Source organism: Cavia porcellus, unplaced genomic scaffold, assembly GCF_034190915.1.
Source record: "Cavia porcellus strain 051 isolate PalLab524CR breed Dunkin Hartley unplaced genomic scaffold, mCavPor4.1 scaffold_7, whole genome shotgun sequence".
Lineage (NCBI taxonomy): Eukaryota > Metazoa > Chordata > Mammalia > Rodentia > Caviidae > Cavia > Cavia porcellus.
The window spans coordinates 65,356,756-65,372,828 of NW_026947490.1; the positions used below are offsets into that span (position 1 = coordinate 65,356,756).

The following is a 16,073-nucleotide window of genomic DNA, read 5'->3' on the forward strand; positions in this document are numbered from 1 at the left end:
AACCAGTAAAGCAACAGGAAAAGGTTAATTTATGCCTATTATGCCTAGTACTTAGTAAACCCTAACATGAAGAATTACTGGAATCATTTAACATATCTGTTCAGATAAGCAGCAAACGAGTAGCGAAGGCATAGCTGAGCTCCAAAAGCATGCAGATTATATTTTCTGCATGCAAATACTTGTTGTGCCAACTAGGACTTGGCACCCTCCCAGCCAGTGAGTGAGAGGCTGCCTATGCCAGACGTGGTCCCTCCTCCTGGAGGGGAAGGAGTGTAAGTAACAGTGGAGGACACGGGATCAGAAAGTTGCCTTGAGCTGTGGGCATACAGAAGAAAGGCGTCTAGCCCAGATGACCCTGGGCTGACTAAGGGTAAGGAGCGATGGGACCAAGAGGGGCTGGGAGGCCGGGCTTTCAGGAAGGGAGAAGAACAATGTCTGCAGAGGACTGCAGCTGTCACTCTGCCCTAACATTTCACAGTTTAGCTGTCGTGTCTAGAACACTTCGGGTTACCACACTCAGCTCAAGATGAACCAAGTGCAGGATGACAGTGTAATAACCATTTCCCAGAGAGTTTTCCAAAGAAAACCTTGGTGATGATTAAAGGAACAACAGCAAGTCAGGCTTGTTGATGCATTTTATTGTGAGATGGGGAAGTCTGGTAAAAAACTAGAAAATGACCATGGTGTAACAAGGAACTGAGAAATGAAGAGTCAGATTGGTAACTTACATACATGAATACAGGAACAAATTGGCACAAAATGTTAACATTGTTCCCAACACTGTTTATATAAGGTACCCTAATTTGGCTTGCTAAGGAGATGAGTTTTATGGTTAGGCTAATCTCGTAAGAAACACAGAGCATCATGCTATTAGTCACACAGTGAATTCCAAAATTTAAGTTTTATATTAAAAACCGGGAAAAGGTAAAATGACTTGATTGTAGTTGTAAAACTAATACATTCCCATTTAAATTCTGTTCTACAGTCCAAGGCAAGTATAAATGTTAACATAACACTGTTAAATCAAATCTCAATGCAAGAGAACCAATTGCATCTCTACTTTAAATCTTATCAACTTTCCAAATTTTCATACTAAAATATATTATTGTATTAATACAAACTACAGTATTATACACTACACTGTGTAATAAATAAAGAAATATAAAAATAAGACACATAAATATAAAAGTTTTCTAAAACTAAAAGTACAATGTCAGTAAGAAGGGTATTAATACTGCCAGGTTTGAAGACATACAGTACAAAAATGTTGCACAGATCTATAAACTAAAAGAAATAAAATAATACTGATAGGTAAATTCAGCTAATGTTGTTAATAAGTTGGGTCCATAATAACTAACATTTGGAAACAGTTGAGCCAAATAATAATGGCATGTCCATGACTGAAATGCAAACACATGGATAAAGCAGATTAGAAAATTTCCCTTTCATTTCTGTAGAGAAATTCTGAAAGTCAATGAACACAAAATGAATACTGAGGAATTAAAGGGTGAAATGTCCCAGTGTTTTAGTTTTCTGACAGAGTCAGTGGTTTTCAGTCTAATTTGGGCATTTTGATAGGACAAACAAACCAACAAATGCTAGTTATTGTAGGCCACACACTGAATGAAGGCGATTAAGCCTCGAAAATACTGAGAAATGGCACTTACAGCACACAGGTCTTGCTTAAGGCCAAAGGAGATAAAAGCTTCATATCATATCCTTCATATTCGTTACCACATACTCAAGCACAATCACAAACACTGATTCTGACGACTTCGCTGTCCTTACCGGTATCGACACTGTTAGTCCCTGCAATCAGAACTCAGTAACAATCTTCTCAACTCCATTTAAAATCACGAGTAGGAAACTTCAGTTCTATCAGCTGCTTCCTTAAGGCTAACAATACACTTTAAATGATAAAATGCTCTACTATGACATCTAAATATCAGAAATGACTACCTTCTAGGCTGAGTTTATAAAAGGTAGTAGCATGGTTTGGAACTGTATTATACTTCTCTTGAAGGGAATTTTGTAGTGCAGAAGTTCTCACATTTTAAAAACATAATAAAATACTGAAGCGGATTTAGCTTTAGCTTTAAACGTATGTTTACCAATAAAAAAATTATAAAATTTCTCCCAATTGTACAGCATAAGAATAAACCAACGTAAGAGTGATAATACTGATAAAACGAACCACTGCCAGACGCTTGTCTAATTATCAGTTCCCTGTAACCTATCACATCTTTGCTTTCTGAGTCATTAAAGTTTTCTAATCTGCTTCATGTTACAAACTTGCTCCTAACTTTGAAAACTGCATGAAAAATTACTAGGTCTGTGATTCAGGCACACCCGGAATTTTTTTTTTTTTTTTGTGAAACTTTTTTTTGTATTTTGTGGTTTTTTTTGTAGTTTTTACTTTACACAGTAGTGAACAGGAATCACAGTATACAGGTTACTGTGCTTCCATGAAAAGCATGGATAATATAGAACAAACTTCATTACCAATTAGAATTTATTTTCTTTCTAGAAAAACTATTAGGCTTCGTTTGTCTTTTCTTCAGACACTTGCTCACTGTTCCCGCTTACTTTTTGTTCTAGGCTGCTTCCTTGACTCTCACCTCCACCATCCTTCACTAGACCTTCAGTGTTTGCTGCTTCTCCTTCATGCTCTGCCTCTTCTGCCTCCTCTTCATCTCCTTCTTCTTCTTCTTCTTCTTCCTCCTCTTCCTCATCCCCTTGTGGCTTTTCACATTCCTTTTCTTCCTGCAATTCCTCTATCTCTTTATCTTCCTCCTCCTCCTCCTCCTTCTCACTGTCTTCATCCTCTTCCCTGGTCAAGCTCTCTCTCTCATCTGAGTCGACCTGGGAGGGAGATGCCCTCGCGCCCACATGCTCACTGGCCAGGACTTCTGGCCCCGCCTCTTCCTGCTCCGTGCTGTCTCTCTCTTCTGCTTCTCTCTTGCAGTAGGAGTAGCGGTGATTCATGTGTTGAGAATAAGATCCAGAGTGTGAGAAGCGCTTTCCACACTTGTCACATTGATAGGGCTTTTCTCCAGAATGTAATCGCATGTGTTCAATTAAGTGATGCTTGTGTTTAAATGCCTTTTTACAGATTCCACACTCATGAGGCCTTTTACCTGTAAGATAAGAACAAAGCTATGAAATAGAATGGCTATATTAAGTAAATAAAGTTTCTGTAACTGTTAGGGCCACTTAAGACTGTGGAACGGGTAGGGTTCCACTGTCCTGTACTGTAAAGTGAGAATGAGGTTTGTTACCTAGATAAGGAAATTTACTGTTACAATCTGCTTCACTGATAATGCTGATGTGAACTATATAAAATTGAAATGCCAAACATACATGCACATGACAATATACTGGATTATAAAACAGTGAAGCTCTGATGAGGTATTTGGCAGTGTTCACAGCAGAGGTAAAGAGGGAACAGAAATTTTTCTTAACTTATTCCTCTTATGCACCCTTTTTTTCCCAGACACATTATTTCTCCTGCCTCTAGTAAAGTTTTAATGCCTTTTCTATGGTTATATATGACAGAACTTAAAGATAGAGTTTATATACTGAGGTCCTTAAGAAAACCACAAAGTATAGTATGAAGCCCCCCTCAAGAAACGAGTGTTGTTTATTGAGGACAATTTGGACACTGCTGAGAATGTGTGGGCTAGAAAGACCTGCTGCCCAGACATGAAAAGAACAAACACTGAATTATACTTGAACCGGGACCACCAACTTCAGTGCTACCAAGCAGTTAACACTAACAAATGCAGAGGGATTCTATTTTACGGACAGTATATGTTCATACATATTTTTCATTTTGCTATTTGCTGAGATTAACCTCTTGCCCAAAGCAGAAGGATATTTTCTAATATTCTCTAGGTCTCAATGAAAGCAACCAGAGGAGTGTACTATAAGGGGCCTGTTTTGAGAGGTAAGGTTTGCTCTCAGGTACTGGTTTTTAACTCCAAGAACTGCCCACACATCACTGCATCTTAGAGTCTATAGATAAAGAAAGGAAAACAGCTCTGTGTATCTCTTCTCACTAAAGTGAATGAATGAATGACTGTGGTTGATCAGAACAAGAGAGGTAAATCTGGTACTGTGGCCAGAGCGACCATGTGACAAAGTGTAGGAGACTCAAGAGCGCAGGACACGCGCAGCCCTGCAGACAGCAACTGTGCTGGAGGGAGGAACCGTCTGTGCCATGATTGGCCAAGGGTGTCTACTGTGAATTACCAGGGATTCTGCACGCTGACTGAAAGCTGATCTGAGCTTGAAATCAGCACTGGTGCGAGTATTCCATCACACAAATCTATAAATACTATACTCAGGGCTCCAGATGCTTCAGAGAATCAGTTGTTAAAATTCAGCAATACCACACTGCATAGATGCAGTCAGGCTGGCAAATGCTTTCTGCAGAAGTCAGTCAGTAAATATTTCAGTTGGCTCAATCACAACTGCTCAGATCCTACCAGTGCTGAATTTCAGCAAAGTGGCCACAGACAAAAAGCAAATAACTGGGCAGGGTGTTTCAACACCACTTTATCTTGAGGATGCCAAAATATATCTTAAATAGTTCTCATGTACCATTATATATTTTCATACAATGGAATATTACTCAACTATAAAAATGATGATCTTGAGGCCTTTATAGGTAACTGGAGGCAACTTGAGAATATCCTCATACGTGAAATAAGACTCACATTAGTAAATATGACATTGTATCTCTAGTGTAAAAAATAATAAGAACAGAGTAATAAGATCCAAAATGGATAATAGATGTTGTAAAGTGAAAGGGAAGTGCTCTAAAGGATGTAACAAAAGGTGTAAGTGTGTAAGATAGATGACCATATTACTGCATTTCTGTAAGACCATTGAACAGGATGGTTTGCACTGTCAACGTTTGAGTGTCTATACACTTTTTATGCTCTGATTTTGTAACTTGAACAACTATTTCTAAAATGACTACACGTATCAACTAGTGATTTCCTACTTAGTTATTTGTGAATTCTGTATTCTACCTTTTTTTTCTATTTTGCTTTTTTTCTTTATTTCTTTAAATAAAAAACAGTCTCATGTGTTAAAAGGTGGGGATTTTGGAAGTCTCTAGATCATGGGGGCACTATATTCATCAGTGAATTAATTAATTGAGTTTATTGCTGACTATGCTGTTATGTGTAGGTCCTGGTCAGAAAAGGTGGGTCTCCGGAGGTGTGACCAGGAGGGGAGTGTTATTATCCTGGTTCCTTCTCTCTCTGCTTCCTGGATGCCATGGAAGCTTTCCTCTACTACCCTTCCACCATGGAGTTAGCCAACCACGGATAGAAACCAAAATCACCCTTTCCTCCTTTAAATTGTAGGAGGCAAGTCTTTTGCCTCATTGACAGCTGACTAATACAGAGACCATGACTTGCCAAGACAGCTAACGTTAGTCTATAAAGTGCCTTTTTCTTCTCTGAAACTAGATCCGGTCTTCTATAGCTTCTTCCCACTGGTCCTGTGTTTCTATTAGTGGGAACTGTATTTTTACTGATACAATATAAACTTCATTAAATACATGTGGACACAATAAATGCTGTACTAATTTAAGTTATTGAAGGAACAGAAAAAGCAATCCCTTCCCAAAAGAGAACAGAGCTTAGTAAATACTATGTGAAATAGGATGACAGGTACGTGATAAAATTTAAAAAGTGAAAAACAACTGCTACAGCTTTAGTTTTTAATTTAGCATTTTGAGCATATCATAGCAAATCAAATGACAGGCACTTTAAAAAAGGACCTTATGTTCACTGACCTGTGTGTTCATATTTATGTCTCAATAATGAGCTACTCTTCTGAAATATCTTATCACACAAGTCGCACGCATACATTCCATTTTCTGTCTTCCTCATTTTCTTTTTAGGTGGCGTAGAATCAGAGTCATTCTGATCTTCCACATTGGATACTCCTTCCGAGCTAGTGTCTTGCCTTTCATCCTAAGGAGAAAAGATTTCAAATTAAGATTAAATTGAATTTCAAATTAAAAGATAAACGAGAAATGTAAACACAGCACGGGTTAAAACCCTGATCTAGATTTCAGCAACCTGACTACCACAGCGCATTGCGCTTCACTGCAGACGGCTTCAAAGGCAGGGCAAGACTGCAGGTTGGAGCCAATAAAAATGTGGTGCAGATGAAACAGCCAAAGCTCCAGTGAACATGTGCACCGTTGGTAAAGAAAAGAAGCAACACCAAGAAGAATGGAAAATGTGTAGCAACAAAATTCATACGGTTCATGATAAATCTGTAGGAAGTTTAACCTAAGAGTTTTCTAATTAATCATTAGTTTCTAACTACCTTATTTACCTTTGTTTTTTATTCTGGATTTTACTATACAATAATTAAGGCTTAGCTTTTAAGAAGTAGCCTTTACATTATACTTTTCAGAATTCTAAAGTCACTGAACCAGCCTCTGTGGTTTCCCTGGAAAGAGGTTTGCTCCGCACTCCCCATGGTGTGAGATGAGCCACAACATGTGAGGGTCCATGTGGTTAAGTAGTAGCATCCGTCAAAAGGAACTTTTAAGCCAGCAGAATAAAGTATCAGGCAGTCTCAGTGAAATAATTTGGCAGGAGGCTCAACTGTAGACAGAATACTGCCTGGAGCCTGTTACAGAATTAGGGCAACTCAGTTTATTCACAGCTGATGAAATGATCAATAAACTAACTGGCTGAATTCTGTGGATATCTCCTATTTCATTAAAGCCTTTTATAAACTGAGGTGTTAGTACAATAAAGGCAGTAGCTGAGTCTGCCTGGTCTGAACTTGTAAAGGGGAATATATTTTCATTTGTCAGTGATCGTAATCAGGGAAAAAACTTATTCATTTGGGGTAATTCGACTATGTGAGAAGAGAAATTCAAATAACGAGTATCCCAATTTCCCTTTTTCTCTTGTTTCTAATTCAAATAGGTATCGATGAAACATACAAACCCTTTTACACAGCAGAGTAACACTTTAAACTTAAATTGATACTAATACATGGAATGTATGTCATAAAAGCTAAAGCAAACACTGATATATTCCATTTGTTTACTTATTATTAAATGTACTTGCACAACTAGATATAATGATCATATTTTCATAGGGAATTTGTACCTGTATATGTGTTGATTCCTCATTTTTTCCTCAATTTCTTCCCCTCCTCTCCCTTCAACCCATCTTCCCCTATTTTTTTTTTTTCCTCTTTGTGACCGAGTATTACTATGTAGTTCAGGGTGGCTTTGAGCCCAGGCTGGTCTCAAACTCACAATGATTCTCCTGCCTCAGCCTCTTGAGTGCTAGGATTACAGGCATGAGCCAACATGTCCAGCCTGCTCTCCCCCCTCCCCCACTTACAAGAGCTTTGTTTCTATATCATCCTGACACACACCTGTAATCTAAGCACTTGGGAGGCTGAGGCTGGAGGACTACATGAGTCTGAGACTATCCTGGGATACACAGTGAACGTAAGGCCAGCCTATATTACAATGAGATCTGTCTCAAAAACTAAGTTGCTTTACCTTGGTTTTCTTCTTTTAAATATGACAGTTTCTGACTACCTAGCTAACCCTACAGTGACTGAGAATTTTTAATTAAAAAAATTAACTTTATTAGTCAAGCTAGCATTTTACAAATGGATACATATATTTTTACCTGATTTCCATTTGGCTGGATCACTTTCAGGGGTGGTTCCTGGACTGCAGGGGTGACCGTAGTTGAGTACGTGTAAGCCACCTGGGGAATCAGAATAGTTTGCTTATTGGCAGCTAGTGCTCGTAAGCATGGAACACTGTTCTGGTCAGCGATGGCCACGATTGTGGGTAACTGGGCAGTGACTGTGGGTATAGCGATATTTATGGGGTTGGCACTTGGTGGGATTACATTTACAATTGGTTCTGAGTCTGTAACACAAGTATCCTTTTGTGGCTCCTTTTTTGCACAAGACAAGTTCAAGGGTTCTTCTTGGACAGAATAAACACTGTTCTGGTAAACACTAGTGATAGTTGACCTTTCCAATAGTTCTCCCTGTTGCTTTGGTAGTGAAAGATCAAGAGGCTCTACTTGGGGCTCTTCCTGCGCACCCTCTGCTGGGTATGGATAACCCTGTGTGTTTCTGGCTGAGGAGAGGTTCAGAGGTGATGGGGATGGTGTGCTACTCCTAGAACCATTTGTGGCTGAGCCCACTGGTAGGACTGGAGAAAGAGCTGTCTTCACAGGACTTTGCAGTGCTGTTTTGTTGTCCTGGGCTTCGTTTGCATTTGCAGATTGTGACTGATCATCATTATTTGCAGTACTATTTCCTTTGCCTGGTTCAGGAGAAGACGGTTCAGAAGAATGCACTGAAATCTGTCCAGTTTGCATCTTTTCAAACCACTTTTTAACTACATCCAGTGGCAGGTTTACAGAATCAGCAATTTTTGAGAGCTCTTCTGCACTTGGCTGTGCATTCAAAGCATAATAGGCTTTTAGGAGAGACAAGAGGTTCTTTAAAGGTGGCTGATTGGGAGACAAATTGCCATCTCCAGTACCTGATGGAGCAGAGGCTTCAGACTTCTCAGCTTCTGGGGCAGGGAGTGGAGGAGGCTGAGCAGGCTGCTTTACGTCATAGTGCTTTAATTCTGGAAGTGCATTAAGGTCGCCCGGACAATCATCACACAGAAGACAAGTGCTGTCATTCACTCCTTCAAAGCTTTTGTCCTTCTCAGATTTAACAGTAAGATCTTCTGGTAACTTTTCACTTTTGCAACTGCTTGTGGGGCCTGGGTTTTCTTTTTTTAAATTCTGAGGAACAACTTGTAGTTGGCTAGGTTGCTCAAGACTGTAGTTAATGATAATTTTGGTTGTTCCATCTTGATCAACCAAAGGAAGACTGATGGCTGAAATAACAGAATGACCACCTTGTTGTATGGATGAAGCATTGATTGTTTCTTGTTCTTTGGATGCAAGATTGGCTTGATTATTCTCCAAAACTTGCCTTATTACATTACCATCAACTGCCACTTTAAGTACATTCTGAATATCACTTAAGTTGATACTTATGGGAGATACCAAACCAACTGTTGGTAGAACAACAGCTTGCACCACACCCTGAGGAGAACTGGTGGTCTGCAATGGGCCACCACCACTGAAAACCCCGTTTTGTAAAGGGGTTGAACAGTTGATTCCTGAAGCAACCACTATGGGTTTGAACTCATAATCCACAGGTTCAGTTTTAATTTGGTTTACAGAGAGTTGCTCTTGAAGGGGTTTGTTCTCTATTTTCTGCCGTATTTGTGGCCGGGTGGGACTGCCTGGTGATGCCGAGAGAGACGGCGAGGAGCACTGCGACGTCTTGAGTCCGGTTCTTGGCCTCCCATTCACAGGCAGCAAGCTGATACACTTCTTACTGCTTATGTGGGAGCTATAGGAACCAGAGTGAGAAAAACGTTTCTTGCAGTTTGGGCATTCATATGGCTTCTCTCCTAAACAAAACAAATGTATTCATTAAATGATTATGCATAAATTTTATCTGTCTATATTTTCCATAAAATAGGCAATATCAACATTTTTAAAAAGCAAGGGTACTGTGCAGGCCTGTGATATAATTTGATTTGGAATCATCATTTTAAAACTCTGAAATGACTTACATATTATAAACCCTAATAAAACTTCAGTCTGAACTACTTGCCCTAACCAATCTTCTCAGCATAGGTATATCATGGTTCCCCCAATCTCTGTAACTTCAAATAATCCCCAAACATCAAAATTTAATCTTACTCTCGAATATTTTTTTCTTATCCTATTTCACTACCCTACACAATTTTCAGTAGTTCATTCTACTCAACCACCTGTAGGAGAAAATAATATAAGGAAAAAAGTAGCTACAATTCCCCATGATTTTACAAGCATAAACAGCAATCCTTAATTTATAACAACGCTCTGTCCGTATGGTCTCACTAAGAAACAATTTTCTGAGTGGAGGGAAACTTTAACAGAAGGCATTGCTGTAATCGTTGACTCACTGAGCTAGAACATGTCTTACACTTTAGATGTCTGCCAGATAGGTTCTGTAGGTACGTCCTAGGAGACATGCAAAGCATCTCAGGATTTCTGCCTCAGAGGTGTAGGTATGGCGGATAACACACAATGTTCACATGAACTGGCAGGAAGAATAACTTGATGTCCAAGGAATACCTTGTCTGTGACAGTTCCCCAGGGGCACAGGGCATTTATTCTCCTTGACCATCAGAGATACTTTGACAAAGTACTGAACTGAATCAAACAGTTTTGCAGTAGCCTATTTTCTCACTCTTAGTTCATTACTTTGACAATGTATAGGTCACTGATGATCAGCTCCAGTAAGGAGAGGACTTTCAGATCTCGTTTGCCATTTATCCTTTGTGCCTATCACAATACAGGTTAAAAATGTTTAACTGAACCTTTTTAGAGGATGATGACTAACTGAAGAATTATGAAATGTGATATTGATGTGCTAACTCACTATTACAAAAAGCCTTTGCTTTTTAAGAATTAGAATGAAAGCAGTGAGAAAGTGAATGTGTTATTAATAACGTAAATTCCATGCTGCAAAGTTTAAAAATGAGTTATTTTCTCAGAAATACAGATATTTGAAAATCAGATACTAGAAAGGGCACTAAGAAGCCCTCTAGTAAGTCTCTTTTCCAACAGATAATTCATTTTATATTTTCTTTGACATTAATCAGTCTCTGCTTAAACTCCTTAATAATGGGGTTAACCACCCATAGAGTGGCTCTATAGAAAAGTGTCCAGCTTGTGTCTGCAGGGATCATGGACGTGGGTTCAAATTTAGGCTTACACACTATTTCCTTAACCTTTGCAAGCCTCAGTGTTGAAGTACGCAAATGAAAACATTCTCAATGGATTTTTCTAAGAGTTATATGAGATTATTCAGCAAACTCGTAGGATGCTCTAGACAAATGTTAGTGCTCTTTAGAAAAGTCATTCCAACATTCCTCGCAGGATGGGTTTTCAGAACCTTACCTGCTTGTTAACCCATCTCTGGGGTTATCAGTATCAGTTTATCAGTATCTTTCCAGTGGAATGCCTGGAACAGGACTCAATACTCAAAATGTCATTAGATAAAAGTGCCCAATGGGGATAAAGCAAGGGATATGTTCTAGTATACCTTTCAGTGTTTTTTTTTTTTTTTTCACTTTTATCAGTACCAGGGATCGAACTCACGACTGCCTGCTTGTAAGGCAGGCGCTTATGCCCGCTGAGCTAAATCCCCAGCCCCACCTTTTAATGTTTTAACTAACATTTTAGATGAGGTACCGTGAGTATTTTCCCAGATACAGTAGAAAGAAAAACGTTCATAATGTATATTATTTTACCTTTACAAACAGGGAGATGAAGGATAATGGGTAAGGCAGGATGACACCAGTAGAGCCCACACTTTGCCATGAACTAGCTGACTGAACCCGGACAGGTCAGGCCATTAAACTCTTAAGCCTCCACTTTCTCCACAGTAGGGAAATAATATAAACTACCTCACAGGATTATCTGAGGAGTTAGTGTATGTGAAGAACTGCCGTGGTAAGTGGCTGTAAACAGTTAAGTATTTATTTAATAAGTTCTAGCTATCATTCTGATTATTTGCAATCACTTTGATATTATCCTTGCAAGTAAGAAAGTTTACATATTATTTAAAAGCCAAAGTTGTTATATTATGAAACTCTTAGTTTATGATTTCACAACTTTATGGTTTATAGTGTAACCCCATTGTTTAATTTATCCAGTTTAAGGTTTGTAACTAGTCTGGAGATTATATTAGTAAGCTTCACTATTTAAAGTTGGATGTAACATAAATATTGGGAGGTTTTCAAATGACCATGTGGGTATTTGGTTAAGTGAGATGTAAATATTTCTCAGGCTAAATTTACTAAAGCTATGGAACAACAACAACAACAAAAAACATTTTCTGAGGTGGACTCTCACCCACATGCAGGTGTTCTTTCCTCTTACCTCTGAGAGGAGGTGTGATGGCCTTTTTATCTAGCTTAATTCCTTCAGGTAGAGTTCAAACGATTGTTAACAGCTGATTCTGCTCAGGGTTTTTTATTAAAATTTCATGGATATCCAAACAGAGGCACAATACAGGCAATTTTAGAGAACCTAAGTTTGGTTATGGATCCTCCACACCTTTTAAAGGCTTAACTAAGAAGAAATAATTACAGAAGGCTCCTACAGGTATGCCGTTAAGCCCCTACGAGTTTTAACAGTATTTTTCCAACTACCCAGAACCAGTTTTATTTTAAAAATTTTGAAACTCTTAATTCACTATTAACTAATACTTTGTAAAATACAATGGAAATGTCACAGTAGAGTCTTGGTAAATAGTTTTTAAATGCTTAGTTTCAATTTTGTTTCTTCAAGAACCAGAAACACAAGGTTTGCAGCCTGGAATCAGTCCTGGGCTGACACCTGAAGTAGCCCGGCTTGAAAATCTTCCCTTGGCATAAACCAGAGCATCAGAGCACTGCAGACTTGGACGCTATTCAAGTGGCCACCCTGGAGGAATGCTTTTTCTAAATTGCACTTTGATGGAATACTGTTGGCCTGTATTAAAAGAGTGACTTAGAAAATGCTATCAAATTCCTTTCTGTATTATTTTAATGATATTTCTGAGGATGTCGTAAGTTATACTCTGCTCTTTCTTCTTTAGGATGCTCCAAAAACCAACTTTTTTGTAGACTTACTACCTGGAAGAGTCTTAAAATTTTCTTTTCAATCATTTGAATAAATTTTACCTACTTTCCTGAAGATATACAAGTCTCATATTAGCTAATTTTAAGAATAAGTTACGAACACAGAGTTAATGAGCAGCGGAGAACATAGTAGGAATTTTGTGTTTTTCCATCTGCCTAAGCCTGCACTGGTTGTTTAGTAGTATACTATACATTGTTACTGTTAAGGTCTGGATCACCCAAATTTACTGCTTGATTGAGACTGATTTTTGAACACCGATACAGGCTTTTGCAATTAAATTTTTTTTTTTTTTTTTTTTTGGTCTTTTTCCTTTTTATCGGTACCAGGGATCGAACTCACGACTGCCTGCTTGCAAGGCAGGCGCTTATGCCGCTGAGCTAAATCCCCAGCCCCTGCAATTAAATTTTAACTTGTTTCTAGACAAGTATTGTGATTTTTGGTATAATCTATGCTTCCAAAGTTTGCATCATCCAAAAATCAGATAACATGAATCTTACCCTAAATTTTACTTTTCCTTCCTTTACCCAAATTTAAACACTTTTAAAGCTCTCTGGAATTAGCCGTATCTCTGTTAACAACTTCAATAATTTTTAGCAATATTACAACATTTTATTAATTGATGAAAATTGTTCCACAGCACAGAAACTAAGAAATAGGATACTTTGGCGGGCTGCATGTTTGTTTTGTTTTTTTTTTTTGTTTTGTTTTGTTTTTTTGTAGTTCTGTATTACGTGTACCCTTACACCGCTTTGGTTTGTTTTGTGTTTTTCTCCTTTTCCTCTTAAATAATAATAATAAAAAAACCCTCTATTTTTCAGATACATTCATCAATGGGTGGAAACAAATGCTTTCTAAGAATCTTGGTTTGCACAATTTCAAGAGGTAACTTCAGCATACTTGGAACAGGGGGTTAACCTCAAAAAGCAATGCAGTAAAATCTTGAGAAGTGCAATTCCAAAATATATCACAGATACTTTCAATCACACTCTCAAAGCCAGCCAAGTGTTCTTTTTGATAGGAAGATGTTTGTAAAATGTAAATGTCAGTACAATAATTTTCACAAAAGTAATAAGCAATGTACAAACATCCATTATTTTCTCATTCACTGGATAATAGCTTTTTCATTAAAAGAATTTAAACTTGAAAGGGTGTATCAAAATTGCTCAGGAGATGAAAACATTTAAAGTGTAATGTAGGAAGCTAATGGTTTTTAAGTATCAGTTTTAAGTAGAATCTTGAAAGAAATACAAATACAGCTTTCACTATGCATCATGTTTCTGTATCATGCTATCATACATATTCATCTTACAGTTAATTATTAAGAAAATGACATGAACTAGGAAATCGAGTGTGAGGAAGAACACACTTCTAAATTCACAGGGACACAGTGGTCCTCTCCAGCCTCAGGCTGTCCCTGCTCAATGGTTCAGTACCACCTCTCTGTGATTTTCCTGAATTTCATTTCTCCTTTTTTCATGTAAAGCCTATCTTTGCCTCCTTATTTCCTTTTGCAAATTTCACCTCTGCATAAGAGGTAATAAAATTAACATTCATTGGAAAGCTAAAGTGATTTAGTTTATACTTGTTAAAACATGCTATACTACATTCTGATTAGGACATCTGGAGTGTTGTACCAACTTGATACACTTTAGTCGAAGTTTTAAGATGTTAACAAAATTTATAAACAAAATTTCTCCATATTGGTCAACTCTAAAAGAAAAACAAGTAGTTTTTTATTATATAAGTAAATCATATGATATAGTAGACTAGTGCAAATGCTATGATATTCAGGATGGAGAAAGAAAACAAATATTTACCACTGTGAATTCTTAAGTGCTCTTTTAGGTGGTGTTTGTATTTGAAAGCTTTTCCACATTCAGTGCACTTGAATTTACGATTACCCCCAGACTGTGTCACATGTCTCTGTAAGAAAGAATTGGTGTTTTATTTGTAACGCAAAAGAACTTCAGACATAAAGAACATTCGCACTTTAAAAAGCGAGTCTGAGGACCATTTTGCTTTTTAAAGGCCTCTAATTGTAGCAGTCACAAAACTGTAACCATTGCATTATTCCCCCCACAGAGGATGGTGATAGAATTTGGACACAAAATATCTCCACTTTTTAATTTAAAATACTAGAACCACACTTTATTAAGCAACACAGTATGAGTAAAAAGCAATATACACTTTACCAGGAACTAGAGACTGTCTCATCTAAACTCTACTTTATAGGTAAAGAAACCTAGTCCAAAAATAATGCGTCGATAGCAGTTACTCAGGCTGAACTTTTGTACTACTACTTTATTTCTTAATATGTTTAGTATTTCCAAAATGCATTTACTCTATTTTTAAAAACACTTCCATCTTTCTGAATCAAATGTGGATTTTTATAACAGTTTTCTACTGAGTTTAACGAAGTCTCAGTTTTGTATTTTTAAAATATATTCTGCACTTTGGTTAGCCATGAGTGCTTCTTGGATTGCACTGTATCAAAGCCCTGCTTAGAAATCTAAAAGGTCCCCATAGCACTGCCTGGTGCCCATGACTGCCCTGAAGGACTTCTCCAGAAGAAGCCGGTGCCGTGGTCACTCAGTGTATGACGCTTGTGCGCTTGCATGGCTCTTCTCTACTTCTGGGCTGTGCTTTACACTAGTTTTTATTCTCTGGGTGTGTTCACCCTTCACTCTATTAACGATCTTGTGTATTCTTCAATGGCTTAACTTGAGCACCTATTTCATGGCACTCAAATGGGATTTTTACCTTTGGTTTTTATAGGAAGAAAAGAGACCAGTCTCTAAATATTCATATTCATTATGTATCAAGTTCAATGTCACCCAAACTCATGGCTCAATGTAACAGATATATGACAACTCTTAACTCTATTGCCTAACCTCTCTCCTCTCAGACTCACACGGCCAACCACACACCTGAAACTTAATGTGATTGACATTAATTTCCTAGCTTAATTTCCTTCCAACAACCGGTCTTTTCTTTAGTGTCTCCTATCTACCTGAAATAATACCCTCATTTGTTTACTGCTTAGGTGTTTAACTTGGCAGTTTTTCTCTCGTCTAACATTAATCCCCCAGCAAATCATCTGGATATAGACTGAAACCAGCATCCTTCGCTGTCATGTTCACCACACCACCCTTGGCCTGGATTCTAGCAAGACACTCTCAATAGTCTCCTTGGTTCCATTCTTGTCTCTCTTGACAGTCTCCATCAGACAATGTTCCCTTAAACAATTAAAAAACCTAGTGTCCCTTGAAGGCTTCCCTATTGGATTTTAGCATGGCAGCCTTTATCCTA

At 38.0% G+C, this 16,073-nt stretch overlaps 1 protein-coding gene across 5 annotated transcripts in view; it reads right to left on the reverse strand.

The window, feature by feature from the left end:
- Positions 1 to 617: 617 nt before the first annotated feature.
- The window catches only part of Zeb1 (zinc finger E-box binding homeobox 1), a 192,218-nt gene continuing 176,762 nt past the window's right edge, over positions 618 to 16,073 (reverse strand). For all 5 annotated transcript variants that reach the window (XM_063253750.1, XM_003468642.5, XM_005003239.4 and 2 more), the window contains 4 exons: positions 14,582 to 14,687; positions 7,689 to 9,496; positions 5,810 to 5,990; positions 618 to 3,137 (listed from right to left, as the gene is read on the reverse strand). In XM_063253750.1, the coding sequence (XP_063109820.1) occupies positions 2,536 to 3,137; positions 5,810 to 5,990; positions 7,689 to 9,496; positions 14,582 to 14,687 (2,697 nt within the window). In that variant the 3' untranslated portion in view covers positions 618 to 2,535. The remainder of the gene's footprint in view (positions 3,138 to 5,809; positions 5,991 to 7,688; positions 9,497 to 14,581; positions 14,688 to 16,073) is intronic.